This window comes from Monopterus albus, unplaced genomic scaffold (assembly GCF_001952655.1).
Source record: "Monopterus albus unplaced genomic scaffold, M_albus_1.0 scaffold40.1, whole genome shotgun sequence".
Lineage (NCBI taxonomy): Eukaryota > Metazoa > Chordata > Actinopteri > Synbranchiformes > Synbranchidae > Monopterus > Monopterus albus.
Window position 1 is genome coordinate 5,262,602 of NW_018127920.1, and position 14,036 is coordinate 5,276,637.

Sequence of the window (14,036 nt, forward strand, 5' to 3'; positions counted from 1 at the left end):
TTTCTCAGGTGTTCAAATACTTATGTTCAGCAGTGCTAGACAAATAAATTCTTTAAAAATCATACAATGTGATTTCCTGAAATTTTTTTCTTAATTCTGTCTCTCAGAGTGGGAATGCACCTACAATGTGTATTTCAGACCCCTTCATGATTTCTAAGAGGGAGAACTTGCAAAATCACAGGGTGTTCAAATACTTCTGTTCCTCACTGTATATATGTATATATATATATATATATGTGTGCGTATATGTATATGTATATGTAACTACAACAATCAGGTAACTGAGTAGATGAGCAATATGCATTTTTTCTTTGAAATGTATTGAAGTCAAAGTATAAAGTTGCATCAAATGAAAATATAATGAGAATCATATTTATTGGCCAACCATGATACACACACAAGGAATCTGTCTCTGGTACACAACCAAGGAAACCGTCTGCAGCATCAACTCACACACACACACACACACACAGACACACACACCGGTGGTGGTGCTCTCCCTACAAGGTGCTGAGTTGGCCATTGGGAGCAACTCAGGGTTCAGTGTTTTGCTTAAGGACACTTCAACTGGGGAGAATGAGAATTTAACTGTCGACCTTCGGGTTTGGGGACAACCACTCTACCTCCTGCGCCATAGCCACCCTAAGGGAGTACTCCCCCATTGGGAAGAGACTCATTGTCTCACTCCGGGACAATTCAGTCAGCACTTGTTCCTTCCCAGCATGAATTTGTGGCCTTCTCCCATTTATTTTTAGCAAAGTTAACTCAAACAGGAAGAAACAATGAATTTGCTGGTCACTGTTGTCACAGTGACAGGTTAAAGCACATTTGGTGCTTTAGTATTTGTGACAGGAGGACACTGGCAAATAAAAAAAAAATGCAAATCACTGATTTTAATCTCGTTGTCATGTCCAGTAAGAGTGTTTATTAAGCGCATGACATTTTGTCCAGAAGAGAGTCATGCTGGCTACTGAAATACCACAATTTAACCATCAGTCCCACAAAACACCACCAATACAGTAAAAGTCCTTTTTACAGCGGTATAGTAGTGAGTGTTGCTTACTTTTGTAAGACATACTTTACTCCGTTTGTCTACGTTATAATGGGTGTGTCATAGGTCAGAAAAGCTGTGTTATTTCTGTGACATGCCTGTGTTGAATAAGTCTAGTAAACACAAGCAGGACCGATTTGTTTCATAAAGCAACAACTGCATAATGGGGGTTCAAGACAAGTGAAACCTGTGAATTTTCTATGTATCATACAGTATGTGCTGAGAATTAACAGGTCATGTCAAGTAATTAATTTTAATGCAAGAAAGATAAATAGTTAAATAGTTATCATTTTAGAGAAATTCAAGTTCTCTGTCATCTGGATTATATTACTTAGCTTGAACAAGTCACATAACAGCCTCTGCCCCTCTTGTATTTTCACCAGGCAGATTTATGGGTGTCTCTCCCTGTAATTTTATTTAAGAAACATTTAAAATGAGATTTAAAGCTTCGCATGAGAATAGGAATAATGTGCAAATGCTGAAAAAAGATATGAGCTGAGATTTTAGGTACCCAGTACGTGCAGCTCATTTCAAAATGTCGTTGGTTTTACATGTATTGCAAACTGACCGATGTTCACAGTGCAGCAGGAAATGGATGAATAACAACCACCCTGCAGACATCCTGATTATTCCTGTTAGGCGGCAGGTAAAGTCAGTCTGGCCTCACTGTGTTGATTTTTGCATTTTATGACATCTGATCAGCTCTGAAAGCAGCTGTAGGTGGAGATAAAGTGGGTGCCACAGCCACTGGCTACACAATGATTGCAGTATAATTTCAGTGCGTTATTTTAAAAACAGTGAAATGTTTAAAAAGTTACATGTGAGACCTTGGTGAATTTTGCACACTGGATGCAGTTGTGAGTCAGTGACACTATGTTAATTACTGCTGGTTACAGGATGAGAGACTTTCTTTCTTCCACACATAAAAGCTGGTTACATTTTATGAACATAATTGGCAGGAGGAGAACATACAGGGACAGAATCTTGCCGCTCATATACTGTATGTCCATGGCCTGACATTAGTGACATCAGTCAGTCGGGTTTCCTCCCGACTTTTTAAAGGGGGTGAGAGGAGCTAGATTGATTGGCGGCTCCTGTTCCTGAGCAAACTCCTCAAAGTCATGTCCAAGAACACAATCACACCACAGTTTTCGCCAAACAGAATTCAGGGTTTTCTTGGTGACCCCATCCTAGGCTTTATCGATGATCTTGAGGCAGTTCATGATGTGGAAATGATTTTTCCAAATCTTTCAAAGGGTAAGGTTTGTTCCTTTGGAGCATTATCCATTACCAGCAAGACACTGAGTGGCAGATTCTTTTCTTCACCATTGGCACTATGCAAATAAAACTGAATTGAATTGAACTGTGAAGCTGAAAAATGTTTCATGCTGCTAAGGGGATGAAGCTTTTCATTCTGATGATCTTGTGACCTTTCCACTATCACCACTCTCAAAACAAACATTTAACCCTGATATCTTTAGTCTGTTGTAGTTTGTTCTGTTGTACACTTTCATAATGTGGGACATAATGAAACTTGCAGTTTCTAGGGGCCATATGGAGCGTGGCTGAAAACAATCCTATGACATGGATGTTTATTCAGAGATCATAAACCACCCTGCAACTACCAGACTATGCAAATTTTATTTGAGCCTCACATTGTTGCCCCAGATAGACAATCTGCCAGGAGTATTTAGTTACTGTCATGTCATCAGGTTTTAAAACTTTGTTTAAAATAATTTTTGGTAACATATTAGAATATTACGATACTAATTACTGTGTAATTTACTGTATGAATCAGGTACCAATAAAATAGTTACAAAATCCTATAAGTACAGACATGGGTACAAATCATGGGTTAATGAGTAACTTAATAATTCATGGAGTACAGCAACAAACTTACAGAACAGGGAGCTTAACGCCATTCCAGTCCAGGTGATTTAACTTGTGTTCTTTGAAATGATAGCATTGAGGTTATTATTGAATGGATGACACAAAATAAAAACTAATGCTTTTGCCCTTTTCTCGTGGCACTCATTTGATAAGGTTGCCTGAACAGCAAAACTAACAACAAAAAACAAAAAAAACATCTGGTGCCAGTCTGACAAAAACTGTTATACAGGTAGTTGTTAGAGACAAAGCCTGTGGACTTAGGATATCATCATCTTCTTCATACAGTGTGCAGATCATCTTGGGTTTCTTACCTTTGGGATCCACTTCTATGTGATGCAGTGAGACTCCATGTTCAGCCTTAGCAGTGTGTGTAGCCTCAGTCAGGTGTCAGATGAATATCATTCATTCCACTGTCACCGTAGTTCAAACTCCAATTTCACTCCAATGTTAGAACAGCTGGCTATTACAAAATATGCTTGACTTTCTCCTAAGAATATTTTTACATGCTTTATATATTCCAAAGAAAAATATAGAAATATATGAAACTCCAAACTTCAAAGACACAGACTAGGTGTCTTTAATCTCTTTAAACTGCAAATTCAGCAAAATAAAAAAGATAAAAATCTAACATCAGCCCTCGGCACTGTCAGGAGATCTAGATTTCAATTCGGACTGTTAAAATAGGACCTGCAGTCATAATCCACAAAACATTTTTTCAGGTAGACAACTGGAAAAATCCACAAGAGAAAGAAAAGTCACCGACTCATACTAGGATAAACCTGAAATTTTGGCAGAAACTTGCAGGTGTCCAACAAAATACAAATCCTCTTACATTTGCTTAATTTGCCCACACAGTGGCTGTTTCTGTGCTCCTTCTTCTGTATTCCCCTTTCTTTATCAGCGTCTCAGGTGTTTTTGCGTCTGCCAGACACAGAGAAACTGACAGATCTGCCTGGGTGAGAGTGTGCAGTATGTGGAGAACTCAAAACACACACTACTGCATTCCTGGTGGAGGTAGTCAAGCCTGGACCTCGCCCATTACTATGTGTGTGTGAAGGCAAGCGCTTGCACGTGCGTGTGCATTATCTTGTCAGGACAGCTTTAAAGTACCCTGTCCAAAAGCAGCTGTTGATTTGTTCCCTTTTAAGTCCACAGCTCTCCTGTTTATTTTATTTTTTTTGACACATTTTGAAAATGAGAGTTAAATTTTATTGGATCCTTCGGTGGAAGGCACCACAATGCTAAAAAGGCTATGGAAAAGTGGATGCAGATCAGGCAATTAAGATGCAACCCTGGTCATTCATATTTTGCCTGATGAGCCTCAACTCCAGCACCCAAGCTTCTGTGTATTCTGCTTATTATGCTTCCACTTGTGGGCTGCTTCTCACTGGACCTTGACACTCCAGCATCATTTTGAAGAAACAGTAATTACTGACTACACACAGTGTTGTAACTGTCCTATGTCTAGAAACAATTAGGTAACAATTGAAAAACAAGCCTGACTAATGGTTGAACAGAATTAAAATGAGGCTTAATAAAAATGTATGATAAAATTCTATAATTATTCTATGATATCATACAGGTGCAATAAGTCATTTTCAGGCTAACACTGGATATTGCATCATTATTTATAACAATGACCTTAAAGTGTCTTATACCCCACCGCCATCATTATACTGTATATAATAATTAATTATACACTGTTAATCTGTTAAAGGGAAAGTCTAATGACTGAATCAGTTATGACCATTCAGAATCAGAATAACCTTTACTGGCCAAGTATGTTTGAACACACAATACATTTATCTCCAGTACAGAGGCTCTGAATTTGCTTGTAAGCCAGCTAGAAAACAGGAAAGTATGTGAAATTAAAATGGTAAGAAAATAGGAGTTAAAAAAGAAAAGAAAATCTATTTATAAATATATATACACATATACAGTGTGGCAGAAAAGCTCTCAGATTGTTATATACAACAGTTCTATTCATTATGTTGGTGTGGGGGAAGAAACTGACCATGTAACTAGCGTGGAGCTGAAACATCCCGACTCCCCACTCACTGTCCTCGGGGATTTTAACAGAGCAAATCTCACCCATGAATGGCCCAAATACAGACAACATGTCAGTTGTCCCACCAAGGACTACGACACATTGTACCACTACTACACGGTAATAAAGGACGCCTATTGCTCTGTCTCACGTACAGCCCTTGGACTCTGATCACTGCATGGTCCATCACATCCCAACCTATAGGCAGAAACTTAAAGCTGTGACGCCTGTGGTCAGAACAGTGAAGAGATGCCGAGCAGGCAAAATTAAAAGTACAGGCCTGCTTTGACTGCACAGATTGGAGTGTATTTGAGGCTGCATTTACAGACCTGGATGAACTCAGTGACCTTGTGACATCATACATCAGCATTTGTAAGGATATGTGTGTGTGCCCACCAAGACCTTCTGCACATACAACAACAAGCCCTGGTTCACAGTAAGACTCAAGCACCTTCATCGTGCCTAAGAGGAGGCCTACAGAAGTTGGGGACAAGAACCTGTACAACCAGGCCAGGAACACACTGACAAGGGAGATCAGAGTAGCATAGAGGAGCTACTCTGAAAAAACAGTTTTCAGCCAATAACCCCTCATCTGTGTGGAGAACCCTGAAAATTATCACTGGCTACAGGAAACCACCCCCCTGCTGTAGAAGACTATTGACTGGCAGACAAGGTGAATGTGTTTTACTGTAGATTTGAGAAGCAGAACTCCAAACCCCTCACCCACCTCACCATACAACTATAGTTATAAGGCCCTTTGAGAGACTGGTGTTGGCCCACCTGAAGAACATCGTACACCCCCTGCTGGACCCCCTGCAGTTTGCCTACTGGGCAAACAGGTCAGTGGATGATGCAGTCATCATGGCACTGCATTACACCCTGCAGCATCTTGACTTCCCAGGGACCTATGCACAGGTCCTCGTTTTGGACCTCAACTTGGTGTTCAACACCATCATCCAGGACATCCTCCACTCTAAACCCACCCAACTCACTGTGCCTGCCCCCACCTGTCAGTAGATCACCAGCTTTCTGGCAGAGAGAAAGCAGCAGGTGAGGCTGGGGAAAACCACATTCAGCACCTGGACTATCAGTTTAGGCAGTTCAGTTCAGTAGGCAGTTCAACCTGCCCCAGGAGCTGCTGATACAGGTCTACAGAGGAATCATCAAGTCTGTTCTCTGCTCTTTCATCACTGTCTGGTTTGGTTCAGCAACCAAACAGAACAAGTACAGACTTCAGCGGACAGTCAGGTGTGGGAGACCAAGAGAGTTAAGGTATTTCATTAGTCTTATTCTCATTTATTCATCATACTTATTTTTTTTACTTCAATTTTAATGTTTATTTTACTTCAATTTATTTATCAGTATTTGTTAGATTTGCTCAGTTTTGTTATGAATGAGGCTGATAAGGGTGGTACAGGCACAGGTGAAAAAGTTGACTGGGAGATGACCCCAATAGTCTTAAAACAGGTAAGAGAGAGAAAAAACTTATCAGTCTGTTACTTGGACGGCTGCCCAGACTGGATGGAGACAATGGGACACCTGTTGCACCTCAGAGAAGGAGAGAAATGAAAGAGCCTTTAATATTTTAATGTTTACTATTTTTAAGATGTCATCCTGTGACAGGTTCAAGTGTCTGCAGAGAAAATACAGTGCAAAAACAAAGCAGGACGGTCTGTGTCAGACCCAGAGGCTAAGCTCGGTGATGGTTAAGGGAAGTATAGTCAAGTGCAGCATAACTGTAGTGCTGCGCAGGGCTTATTCCTGCATATTCAATTTTAAGGTGTCATATTACAACTGGCACAGTTTAATCCACTCTTGTTCTTGAGGCAGGAGATTAAAAATAATAATAATAAAAAAACTAAAAACACTGCAAATATAAATTTTAGTCATTTGACAGCAGAGGCCGACCTCCACCATCACCCTGATCCATCTCAGACCTCTTTGTTGTTTTTGTTTTCCATTATACCGCTCTTTAAAACAAAGTGCACAATGGGAGATTTGAGAATGGCCAGCATATACACTATACAAACAGGAATGACTCTGCCTATTAGAAAGCTCAACATCGTGTCCTGAAAACAGTGCACTTCAAATCCAGTAACTAATTCGTATGTCTGATTCCAACATGTTCCAGGTGTTTATGATACATTTTGATATCTAAACTGGTTTTGTATTATGCCATTTCATTTTAAATCAATTTTCACTGTTACTATATTTGTGAGAATGTAACCAAAACTTGAGACGTTCAAGTTGATACATCCATCCATCCATCCATTCTCCTCCGCTTATCCGGGACCGGGTCGCAGGGGCAGCAGTCTAAGCAAAGATGCCCAGACTTCCCTCTCTCCAGACACTTAAAAAAAGGGGAAAGGCGGAGGCGTTCCCAGGCCAGCCGAGAGACATAGTCCCTCCAGCGCTGAAAGACACTTAATCCAACACACAATCAACCATGCTGCCCTGGTTACACCAGCATTTAACACATCAAAACCTACGAGTGAAATCAGTTCTTTTCTGTGAGATTAGCACAATGGATCTATTCACAGGGCCAAAGACTTGGCAGCACTTGCTTCCCCAACTAGTGATCATGGATAGCATCATCATGCCCTTATCCAGCTCATCATTTTAATTTTTAATCGGCCTAGCACTTTAAATTAACTTACACTAAAGAGAAAGCCCAGCTTAATTTACAAGTGAAATTATACCTGTTTAGCCTAAAGTTTGACCTGCATGGCCAAACCCAACCATCATTTATAAATTTCTGTTCAAACCCGACCCAAATCCTCGGATACTGGTGGGTCCTGTTGGGCTCGGTTGGGGTATCCACCCTCTAGCATACACACATTGCACCATCCACTTTATTACAACCGTGCTCTGTCAGAGTATAAACTATAATATATAATGTACAATTATCAAACAGGAGTCAATAGTACAAATGTGTCTTGAGTAAACTGTGTTAACATCACAAGCTGGCCAGTCCTCAGAGGTTCCATCTAGTTTGTCATTGTTTCTGACAAAGGACATTCCAGTCATGACTCACATGACAGCAAGATGTTGCTTGTTAGGAAACTAATTTTAGGTTTTTATAAACACTTTTAAAAATGTCAGTTTTCTGGTAAATACAGTCTGAAAGGTACATGTACAGGATGCATGGAAGGTTTAGGATTAAGTAAATGCAAGATCCTTTATCCACATGCTGCATTTACACATGAAATGATATTTGACATGAAAACCTTTGCAGCACAAGCACAAACTTTCATGCCCCCCTACAAAAATGCTTGGCATCCACTTGGAAGAGAATCCAGAGGCCCTTCGGGATCATTTTTTAGATTCTGTGATCTGAAAAGATCTAAATATCTACTTATTTCTAAACTGTCACAAAACGGTGATAGCCATCTCCAGATCCATAACAACTAGTACTTATAAGATGTAAACATTCATTATAGGGGTAAACAGTTCTTGCAGAATGTCATAGGCTGGTGTCAGCTGTCTTCATCTTTGGAGCACTGATAGAGCTGGGTAGTGTTGTAGTGTCAGGCTGCGCATCCCTGCAGAAGAACACAGCAGGGTTTTTACAGGCCCACATTGCCACCTCTCCTCCACCTCCTCCTTTTCCTGGGCTTGAATTTGACAGCCGACTGTTATGATTCACCCCTGCGCGACTCACATAGTGGTCCCTTATCCTGTCTGCTTGGTTAAGTCGAATCTCACGGTTCTGTGTTTGACTGGACAGGTACGCAGCAATATTTCTGGTCCGATAACCCTCCTCTCTACTTCGCCCCAATAACATAGATATATTGGGATTCCTCAGGGCATAAATCAGAGGGTTGATGGCTCCGTTTGCCCATGCTAGCCAGATAGCTGCTGTGTCCATTGCAGGGTTGAACGCATAGTCTCCCACTGCTGTAACCAATCCCATTAAACAGTACGGCCCCCAACAAAAAATAATGAAAACAATCATAATCAGAACTGTGGTGGCAGTTCGCATTTCACTGTAAAATCGCAGCAAGTATGCATATGTGGTCACTGGCCTGACTCGGATTTCAGAGAGCCGTACTGTCTTACAGATGTTATAATGACAAAAGCACATGAGGGAAAAGGGCAATAAATAACATACAACAATAAGGCAGATGCTATAAGCCGTCCCCATGTGCGAGGTCCCAGAGTGGAACACATACATACAGTGGTAGAAACCTCGCTTATGGATTTCAGTAGGTGTTCGGATGAGCAAATACCACGGTAAAGAGAAAATAACTGCAGTTATCCATACAGCTATCAACAACTGAGTAGCTTCCTGTCGCCCTATTTTAGCCTGTGGCTGTCTGACTATGGCATAGTACCTGTCAAAGGAGATCAAAGTCATAGTCAGCGTGGAGATTATACCAAAGCAGGTGTTGAAAAAGCCATTGGCCACACAGAAAGGATCCCCGAACATCCAGATACCGTCCTTACTAAAAAGCATTATGAAGGAGAACGGCAGACATAGGATAGCTGTGAGGAAGTCAGACAGCGACAGCGACATGATGAAAGCATTGGTCACCGTTCGAAGCTGTCTGTGTTTAATGATGACAATGACAACTGCCAAGTTACCAAGGCTTGAGAGGAGGAAGATGGAGAGAAGTACCAGGGCCTTAGCTGCCACGGTGATGCCATGCAGGACAGAGTTACTATCAGCAGCACTAAGTACAGATGGGCTCGATGCTTGATGGCTTTGACTGAGCTCACTCCCTCTTTGGTCTCTAAATGCAGATAGGTTCCCTATGGCTCCCACTGTGGCCTCCGTGGTGGTGGTCACTAGGCTGGTGACCATGGAAACAACCCTGAAGAATGAAAAAACAAAAAGACAAAACTTATTGTACAATCAGCACAGTCTGGACACAGTATGATCTCATAGCTACTTACAGCGCTTCTTGCACACAAATGTTTTGATGGTAGCATGACTTTTGGTATAATACCATAACAATGCTGTTTTCAGCGTCTTATTTTGAGTAATATATGTATTTTTAAATAAAAACTTTCCTAAATAAATAAATCAAACATCTCAAATTCATAATGTTTAAAATACAGCATAGTAACCAGGTAAATGAAACAGAGAATAAATCAGGCAAAATTATTTAAATCATAAATCATCAGAGAATACAGTGGTGTGAAAAAGTGTTTGCCCCCTTACTGATTTCTTATCTTTTTGCATGTTTGTCACACTGTAATGTTTCAGATCGTCAAACAAATTTATATATTAGTCAAAGATAACACAAGTAAACACATCATGCAGTTTTTAAATGAAGGTTTTTATTATTAAGGGAAAACAAAATCCAAAACTATATAGCCCTGGGTGAACAAGTGTTTGCCCCCTAAACCTAAGAACTGGTTGGGCCACCCTTAGCAGCAACAACTGCAATCAAGCGTTTTCGATAACTTGCCATGAGTCTTTTACAGCGCTGTGGAGGAATTTTGGCCCACTCATCTTGGCAGAATGGTTGTAAGTCAGCCACATTGGAGGGTTTTCGGGCATGAACCGCCTTTTTAAGGTCATGCCACAGCATCTCAATTGGATTCAGGTCAGGACTTTGACTAGGCCACTCCAAAGTCTTCATTTTGTTTTTCTTCAGCCATTCAGAAGTGGACTTGCTGGTGTGCTTTGGATCATTGTCCTGCTGCAGAACCCAAGTTCGCTTCAGCTTGAGGTCACAAACGGATGGCCGGACATTCTCCTCCAGGATATTTTGGTACACAGCAGAATTCAGGGTTCCATTTATCACAGCAAGTCTTCCAGGGCCTGAAGCAGCAAAACAGCCCCAGACCATCACACTACCACCACCAATATTTTACTGTTTGTATGATGTTCTTTTTCTGAAATGCGGTGTTACTTTTACGCCACACATAAAAAGTATCAAGATTTGATATTGGGTCCTATTTTTCATGGATCTATCATGAAAACTAGCAGCCCTTTTTGACACTTACAGCTGGTGATGGCAGTAAACCGCTGGTGTTAGGGTATTTCTTCTCTTAATTTTAGATAAAGATATGTTTGACCCATCAGTGTTAAGTGATGTATTCATCCATACTGTAACATTCCATCCAAGGAACAGCTAAGACTGTTCACATCAATCAAAGCAATATACTATGCACAGTGTTTGGAAAGGTTACTTTCAAAATGTACTAGTAATGGTTACACATTACTAGTTACCTGTTTAAAAAAAATGCAACAATGTAACTTTTTAATTACTTTTGTAACTTATTACTTTTTTTTGTCTTCTTAACAAATGTTTTAAACTGCTAAATAAAGCTGAAACGTTCCATAGGTGAACAGTCACTGAACAGCTAAAATAGCTTAATCGATAACAGTTTATAAACAGATTGCCAAAGGTATGTCTACTGAATCATAAGTAATGAAACTCAGTTCAGTTTATTTTAAGCCTTGTATAATATTACTATAATATCACAGTCTGGGTGTATAACATATATGGTGCACTTTAGTAACTTAAAATGACAGTGTGTTACTTAAAATACCACATTCAGTATCTAATTTATGATATGAATAACATTAATATCACCTACTAACTCATTTTGCTGTGGCTATGGCATACCCATCTTTATATTAGCTTTAATTTATCATATCCTTGCAGCAGTTCAACAGTAAGTTTTATTTTTTAATCATGTTTCAGTGACAGTCTGTGCCTCCTGTCCAGATACCAGGTAAGGGTTTTGTCTGCCAGCCAAAGCCAGAGTAGCTCGAACACAGGCAGAGGCACCAGCCTGTTGTTTCCTGCAGACCCCGCTACTGCTTCTCTCTTACAGTGACTGGCTCTGCTGTGGTGCTGTTGCTAACACTAGTGTTAATGTTAGCTGTCGTAACGACTTCGGATTTACCAGTTTCAATGTTGTTTTTGTCTATGTTCTCAGAAATTATAGCATTAATTTTTTAATGAGGTTGTTTCAAAATAAAATATTAAAAATGAAGGTTACTGTGTCATCCCATAGCATAAATAGAGGCTTCAATATCACACCACTCTTACTGGGAATTGTGCAGCAGATTTTTTACTAGGTTACATTAAATTTTCTCACTGACAGCTTGGTATCTTACAGCACCATGACACTGTGATCAATTCAATGTTCCAGAGCTTCTGGAACATTACAGAAATGGTAGATATTGTCCTGAGGGAAGCCCAGAATTTGTAATCACATCACTGATGCTGAGGGGCTGATCTCTGACTTTTGGTATCAGTCTACGTTACACCTGAGATATGAAATGAATTTCTAATCTCTATTAAAATTAGCTAGTTCTTCTACTTTGATGGTCCAGGAAAGATGGTAATGTTGCTCTAACAGTGCAGCTCTAATTTCAAAGCAGAAAAGACAGACTGAGAGGTGGAGGGGCCAAGTGAATTACCTTGGCACAACAGGTGAGGCTGTGCCCAGCTGGTTGGTGAGGCTTGGCCCAGAGCTGGCACCTGTGTAGCTGCTGCCACTTCTGCCATGCACGGCTGTGCTACCGGGTGAATCCATCAATGAAGCACAAAAACAACACAATAAAACGTATCCCTTGTCTCACACACATCCATTCAGATTAGAGTCAGTCACTGCTGGCTTCTTCAGATACAGCAGCCGATAACTCCTTCACGTCCATGTATTCTCATCATCTTCAAATCCATCAACAGAAGGAAGGAAAAGACATAGGGAAGTCAAGTCTGTGTTCATGAGTAAACACTGACTTATTAGGCTGGGCTGAATTAATAGTACAATATTTATTTATCTGTCTACCTACCTATATGTCTGTAAGTTTTTAATAGCAAAGTAAAACAAAAGTGTTTAATATAACACGTTTATATGTGACAAGTGTTTTTACGGCACTTCTGAAAAGTCAGTAATTTAGCAACTGTGTCAAAATTCCTACTTCAAAATAGAATAGAATAGAATAGAATAGAATAGAATAGAATTCACTACTTTGATAGGATGTTAGTGTTTGTCTATCAGCACTTCAAGATGTTCAGGTCGAACCACTTGTTGCCTGTTTTTGCTAGATTAACCTTAGTTCTCCAGGTGAACTGTAATTCCATTTACATATACATTTTCCAATTTTATGGCATATTTGATTAAAATATGTGTTTGCAGAACTAGATTTCATTGCATTCACATTATGATAGCCTACGTTTAAGTGCCACTGCAGTAATACAGTGGAAACTACAGTCTACAACATTTAGCCAAATACAGTATGAAATAAAGACACGTCTGCACATCATAAAATTCTTAATCTGGAAAAATAGCTGTAGGCCTATAGCATTTTGCTATATTAGCTCTATTAAGGTTAGAAAATGCTGTTGTTTTATGAGTGGCTTATAATGTTACCATAACTAAGGCCAACAAGCCTTGTAAAATCGTAACCCAGATGAATATTATAAACAATGTATTTAATGTCGAAGACACTTGCAGTTAGGTAACTTACCAAGAAGTTACATTGTTGACAATTTATTAGAGCAGCTCAGTTGGCCTACGTCCAGTGAAAGGACCATTAATGCCACTTATCTTCGTGCTGCCTTCTGTCACGGTGCGTCCACACAAAGCTTCTTCTCCTTCAGCTTTGTTCCGTGGAGCCCGGTGAGCGTTTTCCTCTCGGGGTTTCTGGGAGCACCGAGCAGGCTGCACATCCAGGAAAGCCACAGTAGCCCACAGCTAGTCACAACACCACGCCAGTGCTTTACGTTTAGACCTTTGAAATCCCTTGTAAGTGTGTGTGGGGAGTCAGACCACCCCCCTTATCCTCTGCTGTGGCCAGCGACGTTGGCAGAGAAAAATACAACCGAGGCTGCGGCTCCCACCCTGGTGATTTGTGTCAGGAAGAAAGCTAGCCTCGCTTCTGCTTCTGAACATCTCTGTTCATTAGCGCTCAGTAACCGGTGGAGAATCTCAGGCGTGAATGGGATTCAGCACGAGCACGAGCGCGAGCGCATCCCCCCGCTCTCTCTCTCTCCTTCAGTCTCACTGCTCAGCTCTGGCACAGAGCTCTCATGGGCAGGTTAGGTCCCTGGGCAGTCAAGATGTTGCAGGATGGCATGC

The 14,036-nt window shown here is 40.6% G+C and overlaps 1 protein-coding gene across 1 annotated transcript; it reads right to left on the bottom strand.

Annotated features, from left to right (window-relative positions):
* Nucleotides 1-7,388: 7,388 nt before the first annotated feature.
* gpr135 (G protein-coupled receptor 135) lies at nucleotides 7,389-14,036 on the bottom strand. Its single transcript, XM_020599266.1, has 3 exons — nucleotides 13,426-14,036; nucleotides 12,373-12,622; nucleotides 7,389-9,802 (listed from the first exon to the last, which is right to left on the bottom strand). Exons 2-3 carry the CDS (start codon nucleotides 12,486-12,488, stop codon nucleotides 8,452-8,454), a joined length of 1,467 nt encoding a protein of 488 aa, XP_020454922.1. The 5' UTR covers nucleotides 12,489-12,622; nucleotides 13,426-14,036; the 3' UTR covers nucleotides 7,389-8,451.